Source organism: Pristiophorus japonicus, chromosome 12 (assembly GCF_044704955.1).
Source record: "Pristiophorus japonicus isolate sPriJap1 chromosome 12, sPriJap1.hap1, whole genome shotgun sequence".
Classification (NCBI taxonomy): Eukaryota; Metazoa; Chordata; class Chondrichthyes; family Pristiophoridae; genus Pristiophorus; species Pristiophorus japonicus.
Genome location: NC_091988.1, coordinates 159403532 through 159430556, shown reverse-complemented (window position 1 = coordinate 159430556; position 27025 = coordinate 159403532). Strand labels below are relative to the sequence as shown.

The 27025-nt window shown below is 43.3% G+C and overlaps 1 protein-coding gene across 1 annotated transcript in view; it reads left to right on the top strand.

Annotated features, from left to right (window-relative positions):
• LOC139277516 (protein-glutamine gamma-glutamyltransferase 2-like) overlaps positions 1 to 27025 on the top strand; it is a 107957-nt gene that overhangs the window by 76317 nt on the left and 4615 nt on the right. Inside the window, exons 9-12 of the mRNA XM_070896063.1 lie at positions 481 to 723; positions 2066 to 2338; positions 14906 to 15066; positions 16916 to 17052. Of these exons, the coding sequence (XP_070752164.1) occupies positions 481 to 723; positions 2066 to 2338; positions 14906 to 15066; positions 16916 to 17052 (814 nt within the window). The remainder of the gene's footprint in view (positions 1 to 480; positions 724 to 2065; positions 2339 to 14905; positions 15067 to 16915; positions 17053 to 27025) is intronic.

Below are 27025 nucleotides of genomic sequence, written 5' to 3'. Positions count from 1 at the left end.
CCACCAGCACCTGGGAATCCCTGGCCCAAGACCACCTTAAGTGAAGGAAGAGCATCCAGGAGGGCGCTGATCATCTCGAGTCTCGTCACCGAGAGCATGCAGAAACCAAGCGTAGACAGCGGAAGGAGCGTGCGGCATACCAGACTACCCACCTACCCTTCCCTTCAATGATTGTTTGTCCCACCTATGACAGAGATTGTAATTCCCGTATTGGACTCACTTTTAGAGTGGAAGCAAGTCTTCCTCGATTTCGAGGGACTGCCTATGATGATGATGATGACTGTCTTGTCATCACTTCTGAGTAGCCATTAATTGGCAATATAATTGGCGAATAAATAATTCAAATTGATTTTATATTTAAGCTACAGAATGTTAGAAGAGCTTTGACAATTCAAGTATTGCACACTTTTCAAATTGTTCATGAGAATGCAGTTGTTGTAACGCTGACATTGCAGTGATGTTTAGTCTTGTTCATTTCAGGAATCTACTGCTGTGGACCAGCTCCAGTCAAAGCCATTAAATGTGGGGACGTCACTCAGAATTTTGATACTCCATTTGTCTTTGCTGAAGTCAACGCAGATTACGTGTCATGGCTTCTCCGTAAAGATGGATCGAAAGAGCAGATCATGGTTAATAGTCGGCTCGTTGGCCAGAAGATCAGTACAAAGGCTGTTGGCAGTGATGATCGTGAGGACGTCACACACAATTACAAATATGAGGAGGGTAAGCAATGATTAGACTGGCATCATAATTGGTATGAACATCAATGATTATGGGAAATATTTGAAAGCAAGCCTTGAGAATTATATTTAATCACCCTTAAATGGAATTATGAAAGTTGGGTGACTGAATGATCCTTGAATACAGTTATGTTACACCAGACTGAACTACAAGATCTAGGGAAAGGAAGAGAGGCTGAATAACGAGTATTAGATAGCTTAAACATCACTAAAAACAAGAACCACTTGCATTTATATAGCATCTTTAACATAGTAATACATCCCAATGTGCTTCACAGGACTATAATAAGATAAAAATTTGACACGGTGCCTCATAAGGAGAAATTAGGATAGGTGACCTGATGGAAGCAGATTCAGTAATAAATTTCAAAAGAGAATTGGATAATATTTGTAGGGCTATGGGGAAAGGGCAGGGAAATGGAACTATTTGGATAGCTCTTTCAAAGAGCTGACACAGGCACGATGGGCTGAATGGCCTCCTTTTGAACTGTATCAATCTATGACTGTATGATATTTTTTACTGAGACATGGGTCATTAAGCATACAGGGCAGACTTCTAGCAAGACCACTACCACAAAGAGAGAGTCCCAGTGCTAGGTGGAGCAGCATCCTTGAAAAGGGACAGAGGTGTCCTGCCGAGTTCCATTTACATCATCTTAAAGGATGCTGAATGATTCAATGATTCTTGGCCAACACCAGACCCTCTCCATCCTTCGGGGCATTCTGCCATATTGGCCCACCATGTACCATGCCACCTGTCTTCTTGCCTTACTTGGGTTTGGCAATAGTTCATCAGGGAGGTCAATACATTGACTGGTTGTCCCAGTCCCGTGTCTCCAGGCTACTGCTGCAGCCAAGATCCCTGCTTGGGAAGGTTGGGAGTAAGATTCGTAGCACCTGTTTGAGGAACAGTGATCCGTCATATCCCTCCTCAATCCATTCTCCTTCTTCTTCAGCTGAGTTTGGGCAGTACAGCAGAGGAAAATCCAGTCCTGGTCCATAAAGAATATACTGAATGATCTTAAGGTTAACGATTAATAATGCTGGATTTCCAAATTTTTTTTTCAAAATTGAAACTTAATATCGTTGCAAGATATGACAATTTTTGAGAAAAAATGTCTGTCATTTAAGAAAACTATGCTCGGGTGGCTGGACTAATTTTTCAGCAGGGAATAATGCATTGTCAGGTCATTTTCCATTAGGTTTGTGTGTTGGAGTGTGAGGTTTTATCTGTAGGCACAAGTTAAAGTTGGAAAATTTTGCTTAAAAAAGGAAAAAAATACTTTCTGTTCTAATATATTCAATGATTAATTCATTTTAAAAAGGTTCTGAGGAAGAAAGAAGTGTTTTCAGTAAAGCAGACATGAAGAACAAACTGCTTAAAGAGTCAGAGAAGACATTCTCCATAAAAGTGAAAACTGACAAACTCAACATGAACGGGACCGACTTTAAAGTGTCTGCCATTCTCTCGAACCAATCCTCAGTGGCGAAGAGTTGCAGGCTGATCTTCTGCGCCCAAACAATCCAGTACAACGGGAAACCAATTAAAGATTGTGCTTGGAAAGACCTGGACAATGTCACAGTTGGACCTCAAGAAGGTAATGCTGAATGTACATCAAAGTGCATTTTGACTTTGGAACAGGGATAAGTATTTGATGGTTAAAATGTGAGTCATACTAAAGTCAAGTCATACCAAACCCCCAGGGAATATAGATGTTTCCATTTTCACCTCTAACCCCTTGCTATCCTTTAATATGGATGTTTATCTCAAAATCATCTGGTGCACCATCAGGATTTGGAGATAAAGTGCATAAAAAACAGCTGTTAAAACACAAAGCTTTGCAAGCAACTTAACAAAATTTGTACAAAGCAATGGTTAGTTAGACCACAGCTGGAGCACTGTGTGCAGTTTTGGACACTGCGCTGTGGGAAGAATATTGAAGGCCTGTTGCACAAACAACGTAGATTGACCAGCCTGTTACTCGGGAATGAGAAGCTTTAGTTGAGAACGGAGACTTGAGCTTCTGAGACTATTTGTGCTGAAGCAAAGAAGGCCAAGAGAAAATTTAGTGCCGCTTTTATAAAATAGTGAATGGTTTTAATCGGGAAAGATTTTTTCATCCGGTTGGGGAATCGGTGACGAGGGATTATTCATTTAAAATGTCAATGAGGTGTGGAAAGAGGTTAAAGAAAAGAGGGGTTGAGTTTCCACTCGGTTGCGTTGTTTTTTTCAGCACTATTAGCCCAAAATCGACGTAATCCGCACAAAAGATAGAGGAATTTTAAACACAAATTACGTTCAGCGCAAATTGAGTTTCGACGATCTTTTTCACTAGTTGAACAAAACATTAAGCTCGAATCCTGCCCTGCCCACAAACAGGCCACATTGCCAGGGTGAATTAATCTCCATTGAGAGTTTCTGTTAATTGTGCTCATTTCAGGGTCTTCGAAGAGGCTCTAAAAGTTAAACGGACACTAATAAGCACATTTTAAAAGCTTTTAAAAGTAATTTAAAAAAATTTACTAAGAAACTAACTACTGTACCCCAATACAACTAGCAAATGGTTCTGTGTAATTTTTAAAAGTCATTTTAAGTCATTTAAAATTGGGGTTAGTCACAAGTGATGGTTTGACATAGTGATTAAAAATGCTTATTGTTTGCAATAAATAAAATAAAAAATTCAAAACGCTGCCCAATTGCACTGGTTCATGGCAGATTTTATGTTCGACGATATGCAAATTAGTGGAAACTAATTAGTGAGCAAAAAAACATTTCCCAAAATGGGCGCTATTTGCACCCAGATCGCCGACTTTGCCCAAAGCAGGATATCATCATCATAGGCAGTCCCTCGAAGTGAGGATGACTTGCTTCCATGCCAAAAAAGGGATGAGTTCACAGGTATTTCAATGAAGGCAGGATATCTACCACCCGTTAATTACGCAGAGGGTTGTTAGAGTATGGGAGCTTTGCCATGGGGATTATTTGAGGGATAGGGTATGTTAAAGGAACTGTAGATGAAGATTTGAAGCAGAGAAAAACACAGAGCTAAGTGGAGAGAGCAGAACAATGGATTCACTTTGAATTGCCCTGGCAAAGGGTCAGCACAGACATGATGGGCTGAATGCTTTCCTCCTGTGCTGTAAGCTTCTATAGGTCCATGGTAATGTTTCTGTTTTTTTAATTGAACAAAATGTGTATGCTCCCCTGATGAATCAGAGTTCATCTGAGAAAATTTGTACATCTCATATTCATGCATTGCACAGTAAAACAAAGTAATGAAGAACAGTAAAAGAGCCCAGCTTATCTTAACCTGCATCAAAAAAAATACAGTCTTTCTGCAGTCTAAATTCCCAGTAGCCAGTTATTATTTTATCGATATTGTAACTTGCTAATGAAAGGGAGAAACTTACTTCATAGTTGTGTACTTATGCTAATGTTTGCACAATATTAGTAAGCTGATAAAAATATATCTCATTATATGAGTAGCTTTGTTGCTCGTTTAAGTTTGATGGGGTGCCAAACCTTTGTCCTAGCACAGCACCATCCATTGCGTTTTTATTCGTACACTGTTGCTATGTTTTTTTTGTGCTTGAGGCAAACCATTGCAGATACCATCATTCATGGTCGATAGAAGAGTTCACAATGCAGCCGATTCTTCTGCTTCAATTTAATTTTACTGAATCTGACCAGCGAATGTTTCAATCCACGATACAGGGTCTGTATTTAAAGCAAGTCAGAGTTGAGCAGTCAATCTGCTATCACCTCTTTTGTCCCCCATCGACATTCAATTTCACCCCCATAAACGCCATTTTAATTTTTTTTTACATTGTCACATTATGATTTGCTTTCCCTGTTGGTCACAATTTACTGCTGTTTATTAAAAACCTTTAACTTTAAGGGGTACAGTAGTGCAATGGTTATGTACCTGGACTAATCATGTAGAGGCCTCGACTAACAATCCAAAAATTGTGGGTTCAAATCCCACCATGGCAGTTTGAGAATTCAAATCTAGTTTTAAAAATAAGCTGGAAATAAAAAGCTGGTATTGGTAAAAGTGACCGTGAAGTTGTCGAATTGTCATAAAAATGCCAACTGTTATTAACGTCCTTTAGGGAAGGAAACCTGCTGTCTTTACTCGGTCTGGCCTATCATATTGATTGGACAAATCAAATTGGTGAAGGTAGCCTTGAGGAAGAGATCATAGAGTGTATCCGAGATGGTTTCCTTGAACGTTACTTTGCGGAACCAACCAGAGAGCAGGTTAGCTTCGATCTGGTACTGTGTAATGAGACAGGATTAATAAATGATCTCCTAATAAGGGATCCTCTAGGAAAAAGTGACCAAAGCATGGTTGAATTTCAAATTCAGTTGGCAGTTGAGAACATTGGATCTCAAACCAGTGTCCTGATCTTAAATAAAGGTGATTACAAAGGTATGAAGGCAGAGTTGGCTAAAGTGGACACAGAAAATTGATTAAAGTGTAAGATAGTTGATAAACATAAAATGTAAGATGGTAGACATTTAAGGAGATATTTCATAACTCTTAACAAAAATATATTCCAGTGAGAAGGAAAGACTATAAGAGAAGGAAGAACCATCTGTGGTTAACTAAGGAAGTAAAGGATGGTATCAAATCGAAAAAAAGGCATACAATGTTACCAAGATTAGTGCGAGGTCAGAGGATTGGGAAATATTTAAAAATCAGCAAAGGATGACTAGAAAAATTATAAAGAGAGGGAAGATAGAGTATGATAGTAAACTAGCAAGAAATATAAAAATGGATAGTAAGACTTTCTACAGGTATACAAAAAGGAAGAGAGTAGCTAAAGTAAATGTTGGTCCCTTAGCGGATGAGACTGGGAAATTAATAATGGGGAACAGGGAAATAGCGGAGACTTTGAACAAATATTTTGTATTGGTCTTTAGAGTAGAAGACACTAAAAACATCCCAATAATAGATAATCAAGGGTTTATAGGGAGGGAGGAACTTAAAACGATCATTTATCACTAAAGAAAAAGTACTCGGTAAAATAATGGAACTTAAGATGGACAAGTCACCTGGACCTGATGGCCTGTGTCCTAGGGTCTTAAAAGAAGTGACTGCAAAGATAGTAGATGCCTTGGTTGTAACCTACCAAAATTCCCGGGATTCTGGAGAGGTCCCAGCGGATTGGAAAACTGCAAATGACAAAAAGCAGGAAACTATAGACCAGTTAGCCTAACATCTGTCATTGGTAAAATATTGGAATCCATTATTAAGGAAGCAGTAGCTGGACATTTGGAAAAGCATAATACAGGCAAGCAGAGTCAGCATGGTTTTATGAAAAGGAAATCATGTTTGACAAATTTGCTGGAGTTCTTTGAGGATGTAATGAGCAGGGTGGATAAGGGAGAACCAATGGATGTGGTGTATTTGGATTTCCAGAAGGCATTCGATAAAAGGTTACTGCACAAGATAAGAACTCACAGGGTTGGGGATAATATATTAGCATGGATAGCGGATTAGCTAACTAACATAAAACAGAAAGTAGGGATAAATGGGTCATTTTCTGGTTAACAAATGGTAACTAGTGGGGTGCCACAGGAATGGTTACTGGGGCCTCAACTATTTACAATCTATATTAATGACTTGGATGAAGGGACCGAGTGTAATTTAGCCAAGTTTGCTGATGATACAAAGATGGTTGGAGAAACAAATTGTGAGGAGGACACAAAAAATCTGCAAAGGGATATAGACAGGCTAAGTGAGTGGGCAAATATTTGGCAGATGGAGTATAATGTGGGAAGGTGTAAATTTATCCACTTTGGCAGGAAAAATAGAAAAACAAATTATTATTTAAATTGAGAGAAACTACAAAATGCTGTAGGACAGAGGGACTTGGGCATCCTTGTGCATGAAACACAAAAAATTAATATGTAGGTACAGAAATTAATCAGGAAGGCAAATGGAATGTTGATCTTTATTGCAAGGGGGATGGAGTATAAAAGCAGGGATGTCTTGCTGCAACTGTACAGGGTATTGGTGAGACCACAGCTAGAGTACTGCTTACAGTTTTGGTCTCCTTTTTAAGGAGGGATATACTTCTATTGGAGACTGTTCAGAGATGGTTCCCTATGTTGATTCCGGAGATGAGGGAATTGACTTATGAAGGTAGGTTGGGCCTGTATTCATTGGAGTTCAGAAGAATGAGAGGTGATCTTATTGAAACATATAAGATACTGAGGGTGCTCAACAAGGTAGATGCAAAGAGGATGTTTCCACTTGTGGGGAATCCAGAACTAGGGGGCATAATTTAAGAATAAGGGGTCGCCCATTTCGAACTGAAATGAGGAGGAATTTCCTCTCAGAGGCGTGAATCTGGAATTCTTTGCCCCAGATAGCTGTGGCGGCTGGGTTATTGAATATATTTAAAGTGGAGATAGACAGATTTTTGAGCGATAAGGGAGTGAAGCATTATGGGGAGTGGGCAAGGAAGTGGAGCTGAGTCCATAATCAGATCGGCCATAATCTTATTAAATGGCGGAGCAGGCTCAAGGGGTCAAATGGCCTTCTCCTGCTCCAAATTCTTATGTTCTTATGTTCTTATATGTGACTCCAGCCCCACACTAACGTAGTTGACTCTTAACTGCCCTCTGAAGTAACCTACCAAGCCACTCAGTTGTATTAAGAAGGTGGCCCATCACGCCCTTTTCTTATTTCCAAGACTGCCACTGACCTCATCTCCTCTGGAGTTCTTCCCTCCACAGCCGCCAACCTCAAAGTTCCCCAACCCTGCACAGCCCACTTCTATCTCATTCCCAGATACACAAACAGGACTGCTCTAGTAGATCCATTGTTTCGGCCTGTTATTTCCCTATGGAACTGATTTCTCCCTATTTCTCCTTTATCCCCTCTTGTCCAGTCTATTCCCACTTATATCCACCACTCCTCCGATGCCCTCCACCATTTTAATAGTTTCCAGTTTCCTGGCCCCAACTGTCTCCTTTTCGCTATGGACGTCCAATCCCTCCACGTTACACCTCCATCCCCCACTAGGATGGCCTGAGGGCTCTCTGCTTCTTCCTTGAACAGATGCCCAACTAGTCCCCATTCACCACTCTCCTCCACCTGGCTGAAATTGTTCTCACATTGAACAACTTTTCTTTTAACTCCACTCACTTCATCCAAATTAAGGGTTTTGCTATGGGAATATGCATGGGTCCTAGCTATGCCTGCCTTTCGTGGTATATGTGGAAAATTATTTGTTTAGTCCTACTCGGGTCTAGTCCCTCACCTCTTTTTCTGATACATTGATGACTGTATCGGTGCCATTTCCTGCTCTCGTCCTGCTAGAAAATTTTATTCACTTTGCATCCAATTTCGACCCTTCCTTAACTTCACATGGTCCACCTCCAAATCTTCCCTTCCCTTCCTCGATTTCTCTGTTACCATTTCTGGGGATAGGCTATCGACAAACATCCACTCTAAGCCTACTGACTCCCACAGCTAACTGGACTACAATTCCTCCCACCTCGCTTTCTGTAAGGACTCTATTCCGTTCTCCCAGTTTCTCTGTCTTCGTTAAATCTGTTCTGATGATGTCACCTTCCACACTAGTACTTCTGATATGTGTTCCTTTTTTCTCAATCGAGGATCCCCCTCTGCCGTAGTTGACATGGCCCATTCCATTTCCCGCACCTCTGCTCTCACCCCTTCCCCTCTCTCTCAGAACCATGATAGGGTTCCCCTTGCCTTCACCTTTCACCCCACCAGCCTCCTCATTCAACCGATCAATTTCTGCCATTTCCGCCACCTCCAGCTTGATCCCACCACCAAACACATCTTCCCCTCCCCCCTCCCTTCTCAGCATTCCGAATGGACCGCTCCCTCCGTGACACCCTGATCCATTCCTCAATCACTCCCAACACCCATTCCCTTCCCACGGCACCTTCCTGTGCAGGCGCAGGAGATGCAGCACCTGTCCTTTTACCTCTTCCCTTCCCACTGTCCAGGGCCCCAAACACTCCTTCCAGTTGAAACAGTGATTTACTTGTACATCTTGCAATTTAGTATACTGTATTTGCTGCTCACGATGTGGTCTGCTTTACATTGGGGTGTCTAACCTCAGATTGGGTGACCACTTTGCAGAACACCTTCATTCAGTCCGTAAGCGTGACCCTTAAACTTCTGCTCGCCTATCACTTTAATTCTCCGCTCCACTCCCACTCTGACCTCTCTGTCCTCGGCCTCTTACACTGTTCCAATGAAGCTCAACATAAGCTCGAGGAACAGCACCTCATCTTTTGTTTAGGCACTTTACAGCCTTCTGGACTCAACATCGAGTTCAACAATTTCAGAGCATAACCTCTGCCCCTATTTTATTTTACATGGCAGCGTTGATGTTTCTGCCATTCCCATTTAACCCCTTCTAGACTCATCTTTTATTTCATTACTTGTCCCATTACCACCTCCTTTTGCTTTGTACTATCATTCCTTTTGTCACTTAATCTTTCCTGCCTTCCATGCGATCACAGGCCTTCCCTTTGTTTTTTCCTTCACCCTTCCCCCTCGCCCCGCCACCCCCTTTCCCTGCCTCTGCACCTGCTTAAAATAAGTTACTTCTCTAACTTTTCCCAGTTCTGGCGAAGGGTCATCGACCTGAAACGTTAACTCGGTTTCTTTCTCCACAGATGCTGCCTGACCTGCTGAATACTTCCAGCATTTTCATTTTTATTTAGATTTCCAGCGTCCACAGTATTTTGCTTTTGTATTAAAAAGAGCAGTTGTCCCAACACCGACCCCAGGGGAACACCACTCTGCATACTTCCCTCTGGTCTGTAAAACAACTGTTGGCCACTAACCTCTTCTCTTCTTTCTGTCCCTTAGCTAGTTCCATATGCACACTGCTGCTGTCCCTTTAATTCCATGGCCTTTAATTTTGCTAACAAGTTTATGCTGTGGTACTTTATCAAATAACTTTTGACAGTCCATATATACAACATCCACGCACAACATGGAAGTGTTTGTGAAACCGTCCTCTGCGATTTCTAAGGACTGATTTCTTGATCGGGCACTCTCTCCGAAGAGTTGCACTCGCAAGAGTTCACAGACTTTTATTTTATGCTGCTGGGCCTATGATTTCCTATTACACCTGCACTCACAGACCTACACCTGCACTCACAGACCTACACCTGCACTCACAGACCTGCATCTGCACTCACAGACCTACACCTGCACTCACAGACCTGCACCTGCACTCACAGACCTACACCTGCACTCACAGACCTACACCTGCACTCACAGACCTGCACCTGCACTCACAGATCTACTCCTGCACTCACAGACCTACACCTGCACTCACAGACCTGCACCTGCACTCACAGACCTGCACCTGCACTCACAGACCTACACCTGCACTCACAGATCTACTCCTGCACTCACAGACCTACACCTGCACTCACAGACCTACACCTGCACTCACAGACCTACACCTGCACTCACAGATCTACTACACTCACAGATCTACACCTGCACTCAGACCTACACCTGCACTCACAGATCTACTCCTACACTCACAGACCTACACCTGCACTCACAGACCTACACCTGCACTCACAGACCTACACCTGCACTCACAGACCTACACCTGCACTCACAGACCTGCACCTGCACTCACAGATCTACACCTGCACTCACAGACCTACACCTGCACTCACAGACCTGCACCTGCACTCACAGACCTACACCTGCACTCACAGATCTACTCCTACACTCACAGATCTACACCTGCACTCACAGACCTGCACCTGCACTCACAGACCTACACCTGCACTCACAGACCTGCACCTGCACTCACAGACCTACACCTGCACTCACAGATCTACTCCTACACTCACAGATCTACTCCTACACTCACAGACCTACACCTGCACTCACAGACCTACACCTGCACTCACAGACCTACACCTGCACTCACAGACCTGCACCTGCACTCACAGACCTACACCTGCACTCACAGATCTACTCCTACACTCACAGATCTACACCTGCACTCACAGACCTACACCTGCACTCACAGATCTACTCCTACACTCACAGATCTACACCTGCACTCACAGACCTGCACCTGCACTCACAGACCTACACCTGCACTCACAGACCTGCACCTGCACTCACAGATCTACTCCTACACTCACAGACCTACACCTGCACTCACAGACCTGCACCTGCACTCACAGACCTACACCTGCACTCACAGATCTACTCCTGCACTCACAGACCTACACCTGCACTCACAGACCTGCACCTGCACTCACAGACCTACACCTGCACTCACAGATCTACTCCTACACTCACAGACCTACACCTGCACTCACAGACCTGCACCTGCACTCACAGACCTACACCTGCACTCACAGACCTGCACCTGCACTCACAGATCTACTCCTACACTCACAGACCTACACCTGCACTCACAGACCTGCACCTGCACTCACAGACCTACACCTGCACTCACAGATCTACTCCTGCACTCACAGACCTACACCTGCACTCACAGACCTACACCTGCACTCACAGACCTACACCTGCACTCACAGATCTACTCCTACACTCACAGATCTACACCTGCACTCAGACCTACACCTGCACTCACAGATCTACTCCTACACTCACAGACCTACACCTGCACTCACAGACCTACACCTGCACTCACAGACCTACACCTGCACTCACAGACCTACACCTGCACTCACAGACCTGCACCTGCACTCACAGATCTACACCTGCACTCACAGACCTACACCTGCACTCACAGACCTGCACCTGCACTCACAGACCTACACCTGCACTCACAGATCTACTCCTACACTCACAGATCTACACCTGCACTCACAGACCTGCACCTGCACTCACAGACCTACACCTGCACTCACAGACCTGCACCTGCACTCACAGACCTACACCTGCACTCACAGATCTACTCCTACACTCACAGATCTACTCCTACACTCACAGACCTACACCTGCACTCACAGACCTACACCTGCACTCACAGACCTACACCTGCACTCACAGACCTGCACCTGCACTCACAGACCTACACCTGCACTCACAGATCTACTCCTACACTCACAGATCTACACCTGCACTCACAGACCTACACCTGCACTCACAGATCTACTCCTACACTCACAGATCTACACCTGCACTCACAGACCTGCACCTGCACTCACAGACCTACACCTGCACTCACAGACCTGCACCTGCACTCACAGATCTACTCCTACACTCACAGACCTACACCTGCACTCACAGACCTGCACCTGCACTCACAGACCTACACCTGCACTCACAGATCTACTCCTGCACTCACAGACCTACACCTGCACTCACAGACCTGCACCTGCACTCACAGACCTACACCTGCACTCACAGATCTACTCCTACACTCACAGACCTACACCTGCACTCACAGACCTGCATCTGCACTCACAGACCTACACCTGCACTCACAGACCTACACCTGCACTCACAGACCTGCACCTGCACTCACAGATCTACACCTGCACTCACAGACCTACATTGAGTGCCGGTCGGCCAATGCCTCAACTTTAAAATTCTCATCCTTGAGATTAAAACTCTTGCCCCTCTCTAGCTTTGTAACATCCTTCTTTCCTTAAACCCATCCATCTCCAACTCAAACTTTGCATTCCTCCGACTCTGGCCTGGTGTACATCCCCTTTCCCATCGCCTGCCTAGACACAAGCTCTGGAAATCCCTCCCTAAACCCCTTTCAATCTACATTTCCTCTCGATATTTAAAACCTTCCTTATAACCCACTTTTGTAACCAACCTTTTAGTAATTCCACCTAATATCGCCTTTGGCTCAGTGTCCATTTTTCTTCACACCTTGGGATCTTCTTTTCTACATTAAAAGCACAATATAAATGCAAATGTGTGTAGTCTATTTTGAGATAGCTAATCATATTTAGGGTGATGGTAATTAGCCTGAACATTTTGGGCAGGGAACAAAGGTGGGAAATCAGTAAACATTCATGCTCTTGATTCTTGTCCAGTGACCCCTGCTGGAAATGCATGTGTGCACACATCTCGTGAGGATAAAAATGGCTGTTGCAAACAATCACTGCACAGCCTTGCATGTAAAGATTAGCTGGTTGGATGAGGTACCCAAGAGCCAGTGGCAGCCTTGGGGCTCTAACCTCAGTATGAATCATTATCACCTTCAGGAGAAGAGGGATAATGAAAGAAAACCTTCCCTTCAGTTGATTTTCTATTTTGATAATAAATGGGCAGAAACCAACAAGAGTCAGTGGCACTACAATAATGGGGTACTTTCATTCTCAGTTGATTTTCCCCCTTGATTTTTGCCCTAAGAGCAGGATAGACTGCAGTCACGAGTGAACTATCACTGAGGGTTGTAAATTCATACTGGTTAAATGAGGAGACTTAGTCTGATCATTATGCAAATAAATAGATAGGCAAAAGCCTGAAGGCTAAGTTTATACAAACAAAAGGATTGGCAAATAATATAGCAAGTTATATTTGCATGAAAAATAGAGGAAAATTGGAACTTCAGACTACAGTAAGACAGTGAAAAAACCTACTGTTCTACTGTTTTTAATTACTTTGTTTTTCCTGAGCCAGTTTTCTGTGAATTAGAAACATCATCCATTTCCGAATATATTAGCTGTGTGTACAGCGGTTCCTTCCGTTTACTGTTCTTTACCCGTGATTCCAGACAGAATATTGAACATGGAATCCGGAAGTTGCAAAACCTGATCGCAACACAATCCTGGATCAGTTCAAAACTTTTTAAAGTAGTTATAAATTAATCATGAGTCAACAGTAGTATTAAAGTAAAACCTAACCATTTATGGTCTAAATTTATCCTGTAGTGTTTATGCCTCACTGAAAATAAAAGATTTAATTTGGCTCTACACATTTTTCCTCTATGTCAAATCCTTTTTATACTGACAAAGAATTACCTTCACATTAGGCTATAAATTGCCATTAATAGTATGCCTTTAGTTGATATACCATTGGTCTTTAGATCGACAGTAAGTTGCTTGTAGAATGTGTCAAAATTTAACGGATGCACGGTTTGAAGACATGGCTAGAAATTGGCCAGCCTTGCACCCGTTTTTTCGGTGATATTTTACCTTTTTTGACTTTAGAAGGTGCTCACCTAAATTGGCCAAAATTGTGCGCCGGCGGTTTTGAAATACCGCTGAAAAGCGGACCGCCGTCGTGCAACGCCAATAAATTGGCCGTTCGGCACACCCATATACTGCGCAAAAAAACCCGCCAGGTAAAAAGCTGTATTGCAGCCCCAGAAACAGCAGTAAGTATGAAGACCTGCAAAAAAGGTAAGTTGAAGTTTTTATTTGTTAATTCATTTGCAGCGATTACTTAGTTAAGGGTCTTGTAAATGTTTTGTGATTTTTGATTTTTTTGTTTTTTGCAATTTTTTGGTGTGTGTTTTCCCCCCTCCCAGGGCCTGTCTATTTAGCGGTAATCGGCCTCGTACTAAAGTTGGCGAGGACCGCAGTTTCCACTGCGAATCCTCGTGCAACGCCAATTTTTACCATCAGGCGCATTTTATTGCCAATTTTACCCCTTTAAAAATTAGCGATATTTGTAACGTTATTTTGCTCGAAAATGCCCCCCAAATATCGCTATAGTATCGCCAAAAGACCAATTTCTAGCCCTGTACAGAGTCTATGGGTCTTGGCAATGTCTTATAGAGGGAGGGCAGCCAGCAAAGGCTGGATACTTACTCAGGAAAAAGAGATGGGTATGTTACCTCAGGATGGTCCTGTGTACCTCCAACTTGCCAGTTCACAAGCAGCATTGGAAACAGATTGCCTTTGTACTCTCTTAGATGGGTGCATGGTGTGGCAAATGGAGACACAAAAACAAGGGAAAAAATAAGAATGCCAAGCAAAGCATCTTGCAGATGGTTTACACTTTTCTATTTATGGTATCTAAACAAAATGAGGACCAAAGTTAATTCTGCTGTTAACAATTATTTTACATTAATTGATGCAGGCTAAATGCGATGCCACAGGACACCAATGAGAAAGCAAAGATAACCAGAGTATTTTTATGTGGAAAGTATTTAAAGGTTCCTCCCACATTCTAGCATTATTTTCTTTCCCTCAGTAAAGACAGAGTCTCTGCAAGTGCTTTACTCGGAGTATGGCGAGTCCTTGACAGAACACAATCAGATTCTCATCTTGGCCCTTGCAGTGGAGTACAAGACTGAGGAAATACTGGTTGCTAGAAAAGTGATCACTCTCCAGAATCCAGAACTATGCATTAAGGTAACGATCACTGAGAATTATGGTGGGAAATCGCATCCCACTGTAGCAATCTTTCATGTATGAGACATCTTATGAACTAAATAGCCTACATAGCCTCCAGATACTATGACATCAATTCACACAGCTTGATGATGCATTGCCTGTTCAGCTGGAGCCTCAACAGACCTTGTTCTTGCCAAAACTTGGGCGAGAAACCAGCAGAACGCCCAGAGAAACTTCATAAACAGGCCACTTTCACCGCTTCTCTGGCTGTTCTGCTGGGAAACTGGTAAAACCCCGGTGGAATATCCAGGCTGCGGTTCTTTGATGCATTATAGCTGTTCCTTGCACAGAGGCTTATCAGCCTGGGGTAACTGGTAGGCACTGTGCTGAGCCTTGACATTTCCTTTCTGCTAACTTCCACTACCCAGCAATCTGGCTCTGTATCCACTTGGCTACAGTAATGTCAATACCAGACGCACAAAATCCTCCAATTCAGCTGCTAAGCGTTATCCCTTACAATCAGAAGTGTGATATGCCAAATATGGTTATGCACTCCGAATAAAGAGAGGGCGAATTGTGACTTCTGAGGATTAAACCCATATTTTCATGCCCGGCCTGCATTTTCTGGTGGGCCCCGACCAGAAAAAATATTGATAACCACTGAACCAGAGAGTTTTGTTCAAATTTATTGTCAAGTTGACCCGATTAAATCTTGAGCAAAGGAATGTGGTGAAGCAAGCAAGGGGGCGAGCCAGCAGTGTCCCTACCATCAGTGGCTGCACATGTAATTGCACCCACTGTGGCCTATACTTCCTCCAACCTGGCCTTGTTTACTGGCATGCTTTCATTTCCAGCCGTACAACATTTTGTGTCTAACCATTTTCTGCTACACAACTCCAACATGAAAAGTAGGATATAGCCTTCAATTTTACACCACTGTTTTAAATTTTTTTTTCCAATTATGAATGTACATAATCCCTGCCAATGAGTTACACATTCACTACTCTGTGACCTCCAGCCTGGCCTCTATACCTTTTATTCCTGTACTTTTCTTCCAAACACTACTAATTTATTCATACTACAATTCCCACTAAGTGCAATCACCTGCTACCTGTCTCTTTATTACTCTCAAATGCCCAATACCTACCTACATGAGTCTCACTCACCCGTAACTTTTGATCACCCTCATGTCCACTACACTGATTCCAAACATACAAAGAAGTCTAAAAATTTGCAAAGAAAAACAAAAATTATTTTAGCTGCAAAGTTTCCCAATTCGTATTTTGGAAATGTGTCTCTTGCTCCCCTTTCCAGCTTCAAATCTGTCAGGGGCTTGAGTTTTGCTCCAATGGCAGTATCCATACTCTTGGAGAGGCTGAATCTCTTCTATCTGGACCCAGCCTTACACTTTCTCCATGGTGCCGCAGCCGATAATGTCCCTACCATCACTTTGCCACTGTCACAAGATCCATCTGGCCTTGCCCTGGCCTGCCCTATTGTTGACACTTTCCATTGCCATGTCCAGCTTTCTAGTCATAGTCCCATTCCCTGAATGTTCTGAATCTCAAATAGTGCTTCGATCTTCCTTAATCAAATTTCATAGCAGATCTTATAATGGAACACTTTAAAATAGGGACATGGCACTTTGTTCAAAGGAGCTAAAATTTGAAAAATTGACGTGCATAAGCCATTGACATGGCAACATCTAGAATATATTTTGCTCTTGTATATAAAAAGAAAGATAAATTATTTTATTTATTAAGGAAGCTTATAGTTTCATTAAAAAATTATTTATCTTTATGCACAGAGCAAAATTTGACACTTAGTCACTTCATTGAGAGTTAAAATAAATTATTTGTTCCCACAGATTGTAGGAGAACCGGTGCAGTACCGAGATCTAACAGCAGAAATCTGCTTTACCAATCCACTGCCGGTGAATTTGTGCGATGGTACATTCCTGGTAGAGGGAGTCGGCCTAACCGATGAGCAGCGCGTTCCATGCCCGTAAGTAGAACCCGTAAGTTGTTAACATCTGAGTGAAGTGTCTGCCTTGGCTCAGTTGGCAGCACTCTCGCCTTTGATTCAAAAGGTTGTATGTTCAAATCCCATTCCAGGGGGCTTGAGCACATAATCTAGCCTAACACTTCAGTGCAGTACTGAGGGAGTGGTGCACCATCTTTCGGATAAGACAATAAACAATGACCTCGTTTGCTCTCAAGGGGACATAAAAGATTGAAGAAGTGTGGGGGTGTTCTCTCCAGAGTCCTGGCCAATATTTATCCCTCAACCAACATCAATAAAACAGATTATCTGGTCATCTATATTAACGAGTTGGAGGAAGGGACTGAGTATAATGTAGCCAAGTTTGCCGATGATACAAAGATGGGAGGAAAAACAATGTGTGAAGAAGACACACAAAATCTGCAAAAGGACATAGACAGGCTAAGTGGGTGGGCAAAAATTTGGCAGATGGAGTATAATGTTGGAAAGTGTGAGGTCATGCACTTTGGCAAAAAAAAATCAAAGAGCAAGTTATTATTTAAATGGAGAAAGATTGCAAAGTGCTGCAGTACAACGGGACCTGGGGGTACTTGTGCATGAAACACAAAAGGTCAGTATACAAGTACAGGAAGTGATCAGGAAGGCCAATAGAATCTTGGCCTTTATTGCAAAGGAGATGGAATATAAAAGCAGGGAAGTCTTGCGACAGTTGTACGGAGTATTGGTGAGGCCACACCTGGAATACTGCGTGCAATTTTGGTTTCCATATTTACAAAAGGATATACTTGCTTTAGAGACAGTTCGGAGAAGATTCACTAGGTTGATTCCAGAGATGAGGGGGTTGACTTATGAGGAAAGGTTAAGTAGGTTGGGCCTCTACTCATTGGAATTCAGAAGAATGAGAGGTGATCTTATCAAAATGTATAAGATTATGAGGGGGCTTGACAAGGTGGATGCAGAGAGGATGTTTCCACTGATGGCGGAGATTAGATCTAGAGGGCATAATCTTAGAATAAGTGGCCACCCATTTAAAACTGATATGAGGAGAAATTTCTTCTCCCAGAGGGTTGTGGATCTGTGGAATTTGCTGCCTCAGAAAACTGTGGAAGCTGGGTCATTGAATAAATTTAAGACAGAAATAGACAGTTTCTTAAACAGTAAGGGAATAAGGGGTTAGGGAGAGAGGGCAGGAAGTGGACCTGAGTCCATGATCGGATCAGCCATGATCGTATTAAATGGCAGAGCAGGCTTGAGGGGCAGTATGGCCTTCTTCTGCTCCTATTTCTTATGTTCTTATGTTTATTATCTAATTGCTATTTGTGTGACCTTGCTGTGTGCAAAGTAGGTGCTGTGTTTCCTGCATTACAACAGTGACTACACTTCAAAAGTACTTCATTGGCTGGAAAGCACTTTGGGGCATTTTGAAGTCATGTAAGGTGCTGCATTTCTTTCTTTGTCTACCACTCAATTCATCAACATCTAACCAGTTAGAATATATTCATATAGTATTAACTCCCCAAGTTTTTAAAAATTAGTCCCTGGGATGTGGGCATTTATTGCCCATCCCTAATTGCCCTTGAAAAGGTGGTAGTGCGTCACCATTTCTGAGGGCAGTTAAGAGTCCATCACATTGCTGTGGGTCTAGAGTCATGTATAGGCCAGACCAGATAAGGTTGGCAGATTTCCTTCCCTAAAGGACATTAGTGAACTAGATGGGTTTTTACAACAATCTGGCAATTTCATGGTCACTGTTACTTGCTTTTTATTCCAGATTTATTTTATTAAATTCCCCAGCTGCTGTGCTGGGATTTGAATTCACATCTGTGGCTAATTAGTCCATGCATCTGGATTACTGGTCTCGTAACATAACCACTATGCTATCGTACCCCATGGCTCTGCAAATAACAACACCGTCCAGTGTGGAACTAAATCATGCAAGGCCAGGATGCTCCCAAGTCAATCTCCATTCTATGGTCTTAGCTGATCTTTCATTATAATAGTGTCAATAATCCTAGAAATTACAATTGGTGATATCAGGGGATGAACATGCAAAACAATAATATGGCATCCATCTGTCCCCTATTGGTAAGAGGTGTTAACCATTCAAATTAAATAGGCTAGCATGAATACAAATTTCTATGGTCATAATCTCTCCATTATTAATGTCACGCTTCTGAATTTTTATCAATTCAAATAATTTTCTGAAGTTTTCCACTTGCTGCACTGTCTTCCCCTCTCAACTCTTAAAAAGTATTTCTTAATTTTGCTAATGGTTTTCTTGTGCTCATAGGCAGGATCATAGGAATTACAGGACAGATGGAGGCCATTCAGCCCATCATGCTGGTGCCAGCTCTTCAACTAGCACTATCTAGTCTAAATGCTGTATCTTGTTATATTATTCTTGCTCTTAACACTTGTCCAAATGCCTTTTCAATCATGTTATAGCCTCTGCCTCAATAGCCAATTGTGGCAAAGCATTGCAGACCCTACTGAGCCTTTTTGTGCAAAACATTATTTTAACTTCCCCTTTTGTTCATCTTGTGATAATGCTGAATCTACATTTCTTTGTTACTGATTAGCCAACCCGTGAAAACAATCTTTCACAACCTGAAAGGGCGGTGGAAGCAGATTTAATAGCAACTTTCAAAAGGTAACTGGATAAATACTTAAAAAGGAAAAATTTGCAGGACTATGGGGAAAGAGAAGGGCAGGGGGACTAATTGGACTGCGCTTTCACAGGCATGATGGACTGAATGGCATCCTTCTGTGCTGTAATGGTTCTACGTCTTTCAGATGAGACGTTAAACCGAGGCCCCGTCTGATCTCTCAAGTGGACGTGAAAGATCCCATGCACTATTTCGAAGAAGGGCAGGGGATTATCCCCGGTGTCCTGATCAATATTTATCCCTCAATCAACATGACAAAAAGACTATCTAGTCATTATCACATTGCTGTTTGTAGGAGCTTGCTGTGTGCAAATTGGCTGCCGTGTTTCCTACATTACAACAGTGACTACACTCCCAAAGTACTTCATTGACTGTAAAGTGCTTTGAGACATCCAGTGGTCATGAAAGCAGCTATATAAATCCAAGTCTTTCTTTTTTCTTTACGTTTACCCTCTCAAAACCACAAAGCAGAGTGGAACATTTTCCATTTTCAGCACTCAGTGAAAGGCATAGTGCAGTTAGATTCAGGTGGAAGGACTTTTAAGGGTCCAAATTCTGCTCGGTGGAAGCAGTTCTGCCAGTGGTAATACATTATGTGAGGACAGAAAAATGCAGATTCCCAAACTGCTGGCTTCCCATTCGCAAGGCACACTGCACAGAAAGCTACCTGGATTGCCTCTGCTGCTGTTTAGAAACATAGAAACATAGAAAATAGGTGCAAGAAGCCTGCACCGCCATTTAATAAGATCATGGCTGATCATTCCCTCAGTACCCCTTTCCTGCTTTCTCTTCATACCCCTTGATCCCCTTAGCCGTAAGGGCCATATCTAACTCCCTCTTGAATATATCCAATGAACTGGCATCAACGACTCTCTGCGGCAGGGAATTCCACAGGTTAACAATTCTCTGAGTGAAGAAGTTTCTCCTCATCTCAGTCCAAAATGGCCTACCCCTTATCATAAGATTGTGTGCCCTTGGTTCTGGACTTCCCCAACATCGGGAACATTCTTCTCGCATCTAACCTGTCCAGTCCCGTCAGAATCTTCTACGTTTCTATGAGATCCCCTCTCATCCTTCTAAACTCCAGTGAATAAAGACCCAGTTGATCCAGTCTCTCCTTATATGACAGTCCAGCCATCCTGGGAATCAGTCTGGTGAACCTTCGCTGCACTCCCTCAATAGCAAGAATGTCTTTCCTCAGATTAGGAGACCAAAACTGAACACAATATTCCAGGTGAGGCCTTACAAAGGCCCTGTACAACTGCAGTAAGACCTCCCTGTTCCTATACTCAAATCCCCTAGCTATGAAGGTCAACATACCATTTGCCTTCTTCACCGCCTTCTGTACCTGCATGCCCACTTTCAGTGATTGATGAACCATGACACCCAGGTCTCGTTGCACCTCCCTTTTTCCTAATCTGCCGCCATTCAGATAATATTCTGCCTTCGTATTTTTGCCCCCAAAATGGATAACCTCACATTTATCCACATTATACTGCATCTGCCATGCATTTGCCCACTCACCCAACCTGTCCAAGTCACCCTGCAGCCTCTTAGTGTCCTCCTCACAGCTCACACCGCCACCCAGTTTAGTGTCACCTGCAAACTTGGAGATAATACACTCAATTCTTTCATCTAAATTATTAATGTATATTGTAAAGAGCTGGGGTCCCAGCACTGAGCCCTGCGGCACTCCACTAGTCACTGCCTGCCATTCTGAAAAGGACCCGTTTATCACGACTCTCTGCTTCCTGTCTGCCAACCAGTTCTCTATCCACGTCAGTACATTACCCCCAATACTATGCGCTTTGATTTTGCACACCAATCTCTTGTGCAGGATCTTGTCAAAAGCCTTTTGAAAGTCCAAATACACCACATCCACTGGTTCTCCCTTGTCCACTCTATTAGTTACATCGTCAAAAAATTTTAGAAGATTTGTCAAGCATGATTTCCCTTTCATAAATCCATGTTGACTTGGACTGATCCTGTCACTACTTTCCAAATGCGCTGCTATTTCATCCTTAATAATAGATTACAACATTTTCCCCACCACTGATGTCAGGCTAACCAGTCTATAATTAGCCGTTTTCTCTCTCCCTCCTTTTTTACAAAATGGTGTTACATTAGCTACCCTCCAGTCCATAGGAACTGATCCAGAGTTGATTGACTGTTAGAAAATGATTACCAATGCATCCACTATTTCTTGGGCCACTTCCTTAAGTACTCTGGGATGCAGACTATCAGGCACCGGGGATTTATCGGCCTTCAATCCCATCAATTTCCCTAACACAATTTCCCGCCTAATAAGGATATCCTTCAGTTCCTCCTTCTCACTAGACCCACTGTCCCCTAGTACATTCGGAAGATTATTTGTGTCTTCCTTCGTGAAGGCAGAACTGAAGTATTGGTTCAATTGGTCTGCCATTTCTTTGTTCCCCATTATAAATTCACCTGAATCTGACTGCAAGGGAGCTACGTTTGTCTTCACTACTCTTTTTCTCTTCACATATTTATAGAAGCTTTTGCAGTCAGTTGTTATGTTCCCTACAAGCTTCCTCTCGTACTCTATTTTCCCCCTCTTAATTAAACTCCTCTGTTGAATTCTAAATTTCTCCCAGTCCTCAGGTTTGTTGCTTTTTCTAGCCAATTTATATTGCTCTTCCTTGGCTTTAACATGATCCTTAATTTCCCTTGTTAGCCATAGTTGAGCCACCTTCCCTGTTTTATTTTTACTCCAGACAGGGATGTACAATTGCTGAAGTTCATCCATGTGATCTTTAAATGTTTGCCTCTGCTTATCCACCATCAACCCTTTAAGTATCCTTTGCCAGTCTATTCTAGCCAATTCATGCCTCATACCATCGAAGTTACCTTTCCTTATGTTCAGGACCCTAATTTTCAAATTAACTGTGTCACTCTCCATCTTAATAAAGAATTCTACCATGTTATGGTCACTCTTCCCCAAGGGGCCTCGCACAACAAGATTGCTAATTAATCCCTTCTCATTACACATCATCCAATCTAGGATGGCCTGCTCTCTAGTTGGTTCCTCGACATATTGGTCTCGAAAACCATCCCTCATACACTCCAGGAAATCCTCCTCCACCGCATTGCTACCAGTTTGGTTAGCCCAATTAATATGCAGATTAAAGTCGCCCATGATAACTGCTGTACCTTTATTGCACACATCCCTTATTTCTTGTTTGATGCTGTCCCCAACCTCACTACTACTGTTTGGTGGTCTGTGCACAACTCCCACTAGCATTTTCTGCCCTTTGGAATTCTGCAGCTCCACCCATACTGATTCTACATCATTCAGGCTAATGTCCCTCCTCACTATTGCATTCATTTCCTCTTTAACCAGCAACGCCACCCCGCCTCCTTTTCCTCTCTGCCTATCCCTCCTAAATGTTGAATAGCCCTGGATGTTGATTTCCCAGCCTTGGTCACCCTGGAGCCATATCTCCGTGATGCCAATTACATCATATCTGTTAATTGCTGTCTGCGCAGTTAATTCGCCTACCTTATTCCGAATACTCCTCGCATTGAGGCACAGAGCCTTCAGGCTTGTCTTTTTAACACACTTTGCTCCTTTAGAATTTTTCTGTAATGTGGCCCTTTTTGTTTTTTGCCTTGGGTTTCTCTGCCCTCCACTTTTACTATTCTCCTTTCTATCTTTTGTTTCTGCCTCCATTTAATTTTTCTCTGTCTTCCCTGCATAGGTTCCCATCCCCCTGCCATGTTAGTTTAACTCCTCCCCAACAGCACTAGCAAACACTCCCCCTAGGACATTGGTTCCGGTCCAGCCCTGGTGCAGACCTTCCGGTTTGTACTGGTCCCACCTCCCCCAGAACCGATCCCATTGTCCCAGGAATTTGAATTCCTCCCTTCTGCACCACTCCTCAAGCCACGTATTCATCTGAGCTATCCTGCGCTTCTTACTCTGACTAGCACGTGGCACTGATAGCAATCCTGAGATTACTACTTTTGAGGTCCTACTTTCTAATTTAGCTCCTAGCTCCCTAAATTCGTCTTGTAGGACCTCACCCCATTTTTTACCTATATCGTTGGTACTATATGCATCACAACAACTGGCTGTTCACCCTCCCTTTTCAGAATGCCCTGCACCCGCTCCGAGACATCTTTGACCCTTGCACCAGGGAGGCAACATACTGTCCCGGAGTTTCGGTTGGGGCCGCAGAAACGCCTATCTATTCCCCTTACAATCAAATACCCTATCGCTATAGCTCTCCCACTCTTTTTCCTGCCCTCCTGTGCAGCAAAATATGGCGTAAGAGTTTGGTCGCATATTGAAATAGAACCCAGATGAAGATAATTTGATAGGGTGAGATGAAGTAAGGTGGGAGGAGGCTTGTGTGGAAGATCAACACTGACATTGACCTGTTGGGCCAAATGGCCTGTTTCTGTGCGATAAAATTGTACATAATTCTGTGTAATATTAAGATGCGGCCCTTGCTTTCCTGTTATTTGTCTGATATACCCGCTCAGTATTGCGTCTACCCATTTAATGTGGATGTTAAAAGCCAACAAGATTATTGGCTATCAGCAAAAGAGCTTTTATATTGAGCCATTTATTTGCAAGTGCTCCAATCTAATCTTCCCTGCTCTGCGCGGCCTGTTTCTTTAGTGCATGGTCCATTTAAATTTCCACGCCTGCACGGTATTTACAATGGAGAGGCCAGTGAGCGGCCTGTGTGAGATCTTTCCCAGTATTGTGCGGCCGCACAGCTGAGAGGGAACATCGCGCCTACCATAGGAATTCATGCAAGAAAGAAGGAACTTACAGTATGTACGTGTCTTTCACTTGCTCAGGATAGCCCCAAACACTTCACAGCCAATTAATGTTGCTTTGTAGACAGAAGCAGCAGACAGTTGTGCACAACAAGGTTACATCAAGAGGAAATTAGATAAATTATCAATGAATCTGTTTTTTTGATGTTGGTTGAGGGGGGGAGTGTTGTCCAGAAGAGCTCCCTGTTCTTTGAATAGTGCTTTGCGATGTTTTGCATCCATCTGAACTGGCAGACAGGGCCTTGGTTTAAAGTCTTGTCTCAAAGACAGTACCTCCTACAATGCAGTACTCCATCAAAGTATCAGCCTAGATTATGTACACAAGTCCTAGAGTCCGAGAAGGCAGCTTGAACCACCCACAATTTTTTAGATCAGAGGCAAGAATACTACCACTGTGCCAAATATATAAAAAGATCAAAAGGGGGCATGTTTGGCAGATCATATGGCACCAAAATTAGAAACCCCGTTCCCGTTCAATCCATCAACAATGTCTGCCACTCTATCTGCACAGGAGCACATTAGAATGTTGACTCCAAGAGACATGTTCAAAGAGAGCTAGCATAGTAAGGTATTTTGCGTGACAATTCTATGATTGTATGCATGTCTTTCTATATCAGTAAGGAACATTTAACATTGTTGTTGCCAATTTAAGTGTATCTAAGGGTTAATCATGGCAGGAGAGCTCGGACACGTGTTATGCTCCTCCTGTACTATGTGGGAAGTCAGGGACGCTTCCGGTGTCCCTGACGACTACGTGTGCGGGAAGAGTATCCACCTCCAGCTCCTGACGGACCGCATTGTGGCACTGGAGCTGCAGGTGGATTCACTCTGAAGCATCCACGATGCTGAGAATGACGTGAATAGCACGTTTAGCGAGTTGGTCACACCGCAGGTAAAGTGTACTCAGCCAGATAGTAAATGGGTGACCAGCAGGAAGAGCAGTGTAAGGAAGGTAGTGCAGGGGTCCCCTGCAGTCATTCCCCTGCAAAACAGATACACCGCTTTGGGTACTGTTGAGGGGGATGACTCATCAGAGGAGGGCAGCAGCAGACAAGTTCATGGCACCATGGCTGGCTCTGTTGCACAGGAGGGCAGGAAAAAGAGTGGGAGAGCAATAGTGATAGGGGATTCGATTGTAAGGGGAATAGATAGGCGTTTCTGCGGCCGCAACGGAGACTCCAGGATGGTATGTTGCCTCCCTGGTGCAAGGGTCAAGGATGTCTCGGAGTGGGTGCAGGACATTCTGAAAAGGGAGGGTGAACAGCCAGTTGTCATGGTACACATAGGTACCAATGATATAGGTAAAAAATGGGATGAGGTCCTACGAGAAGAATTTAGGGAGCTAGGAGCTAAATTGAAAAGTAAGACCTCAAAAGTAATAATCTCAGGATTGCTACTAGTGCCACGTGCTAGTCAGAGTAGGAAGCTAGGAAGGATAGCTCAGATGAATACGTGGCTTGAGGAGTGGTGCAGAAGGGAGTGATTCAAATTCCTGGGGCATTGGAACCGGTTCTGGGGGAGGTGCGACCAGTACAAACCGGACGGTCTACACCTGGGCAGGACTGGAACCAATGTCCTAGGGGGGCTGTTTGCTAGTGCTGTTGGGGAGGAGTTAAACTAATATGGCAGGGGGATGGGAACCTATGCAGGGTGGCAGAGGGAAAAAAAAGGGAGACAGAGGCAAAACATAGAAAGGAGAATAGTAAAAGTGGAGGGCAGAGAATCCCAAGGCAAAAAACAAAAAGGGCCACATTACAGCAAAATTCTAAAGGGGCAAGGTGTGTTAAAAAGACAAGCCTGAAGGCTCTGTGCCTCAATGCGAGGAGTATTCGGAATAAGGTGGACGAATTAACTGCGCAGATAGCAGTTAATGGATACGATGTAATTGGCATCATAGAGACATGGCTCCAGGGTGACCAAGGCTGGGAACTCAACATCCAGGGCTATTCAACATTCAGGAAGGCTAGACAGAGAGGAAAAGGAGGTGGGGTGGCGTTGCTGGTTAAAGAAGAAATTAATGCAATAGTAAGGAAAGACATTGGCTTGGATGATGTGGAATCGGTATGGGTGGAGCTGCGGAATACCAAAGGGCAGAAAACGCTGGTGGGAGTTGTGTACAGGCTACAAAACAGTGGTAGTGAGGTTGGGGAAAGCATAAAACAAGAAATAAGGGATGTACGCAATAAAGGTACTGTAGTTATCATGGGCAACTTTAATTTACATATAGATTGGGTTAACCAAACTGGTAGCAATGCGGTAGAGGAGGATTTCCTGGAGTGTATTAGAGATGGTTTTCTTGACCAATATGTGGAGGAACCGACTAGAGAGCTGGCCATCCTAGACTGGGTGATGTGTAATGAGAAGGGACTAATGAGCAATCTTATTGTGCGAGGCCCCTTGGGGAAGAGTGACCATAATATGGTAGAATTCTTTTTTAAGATTGAGAGTGACACAGTTAATTCAGAAACTAGGGTCCTAAACTTAAGGAAAGCTAACTT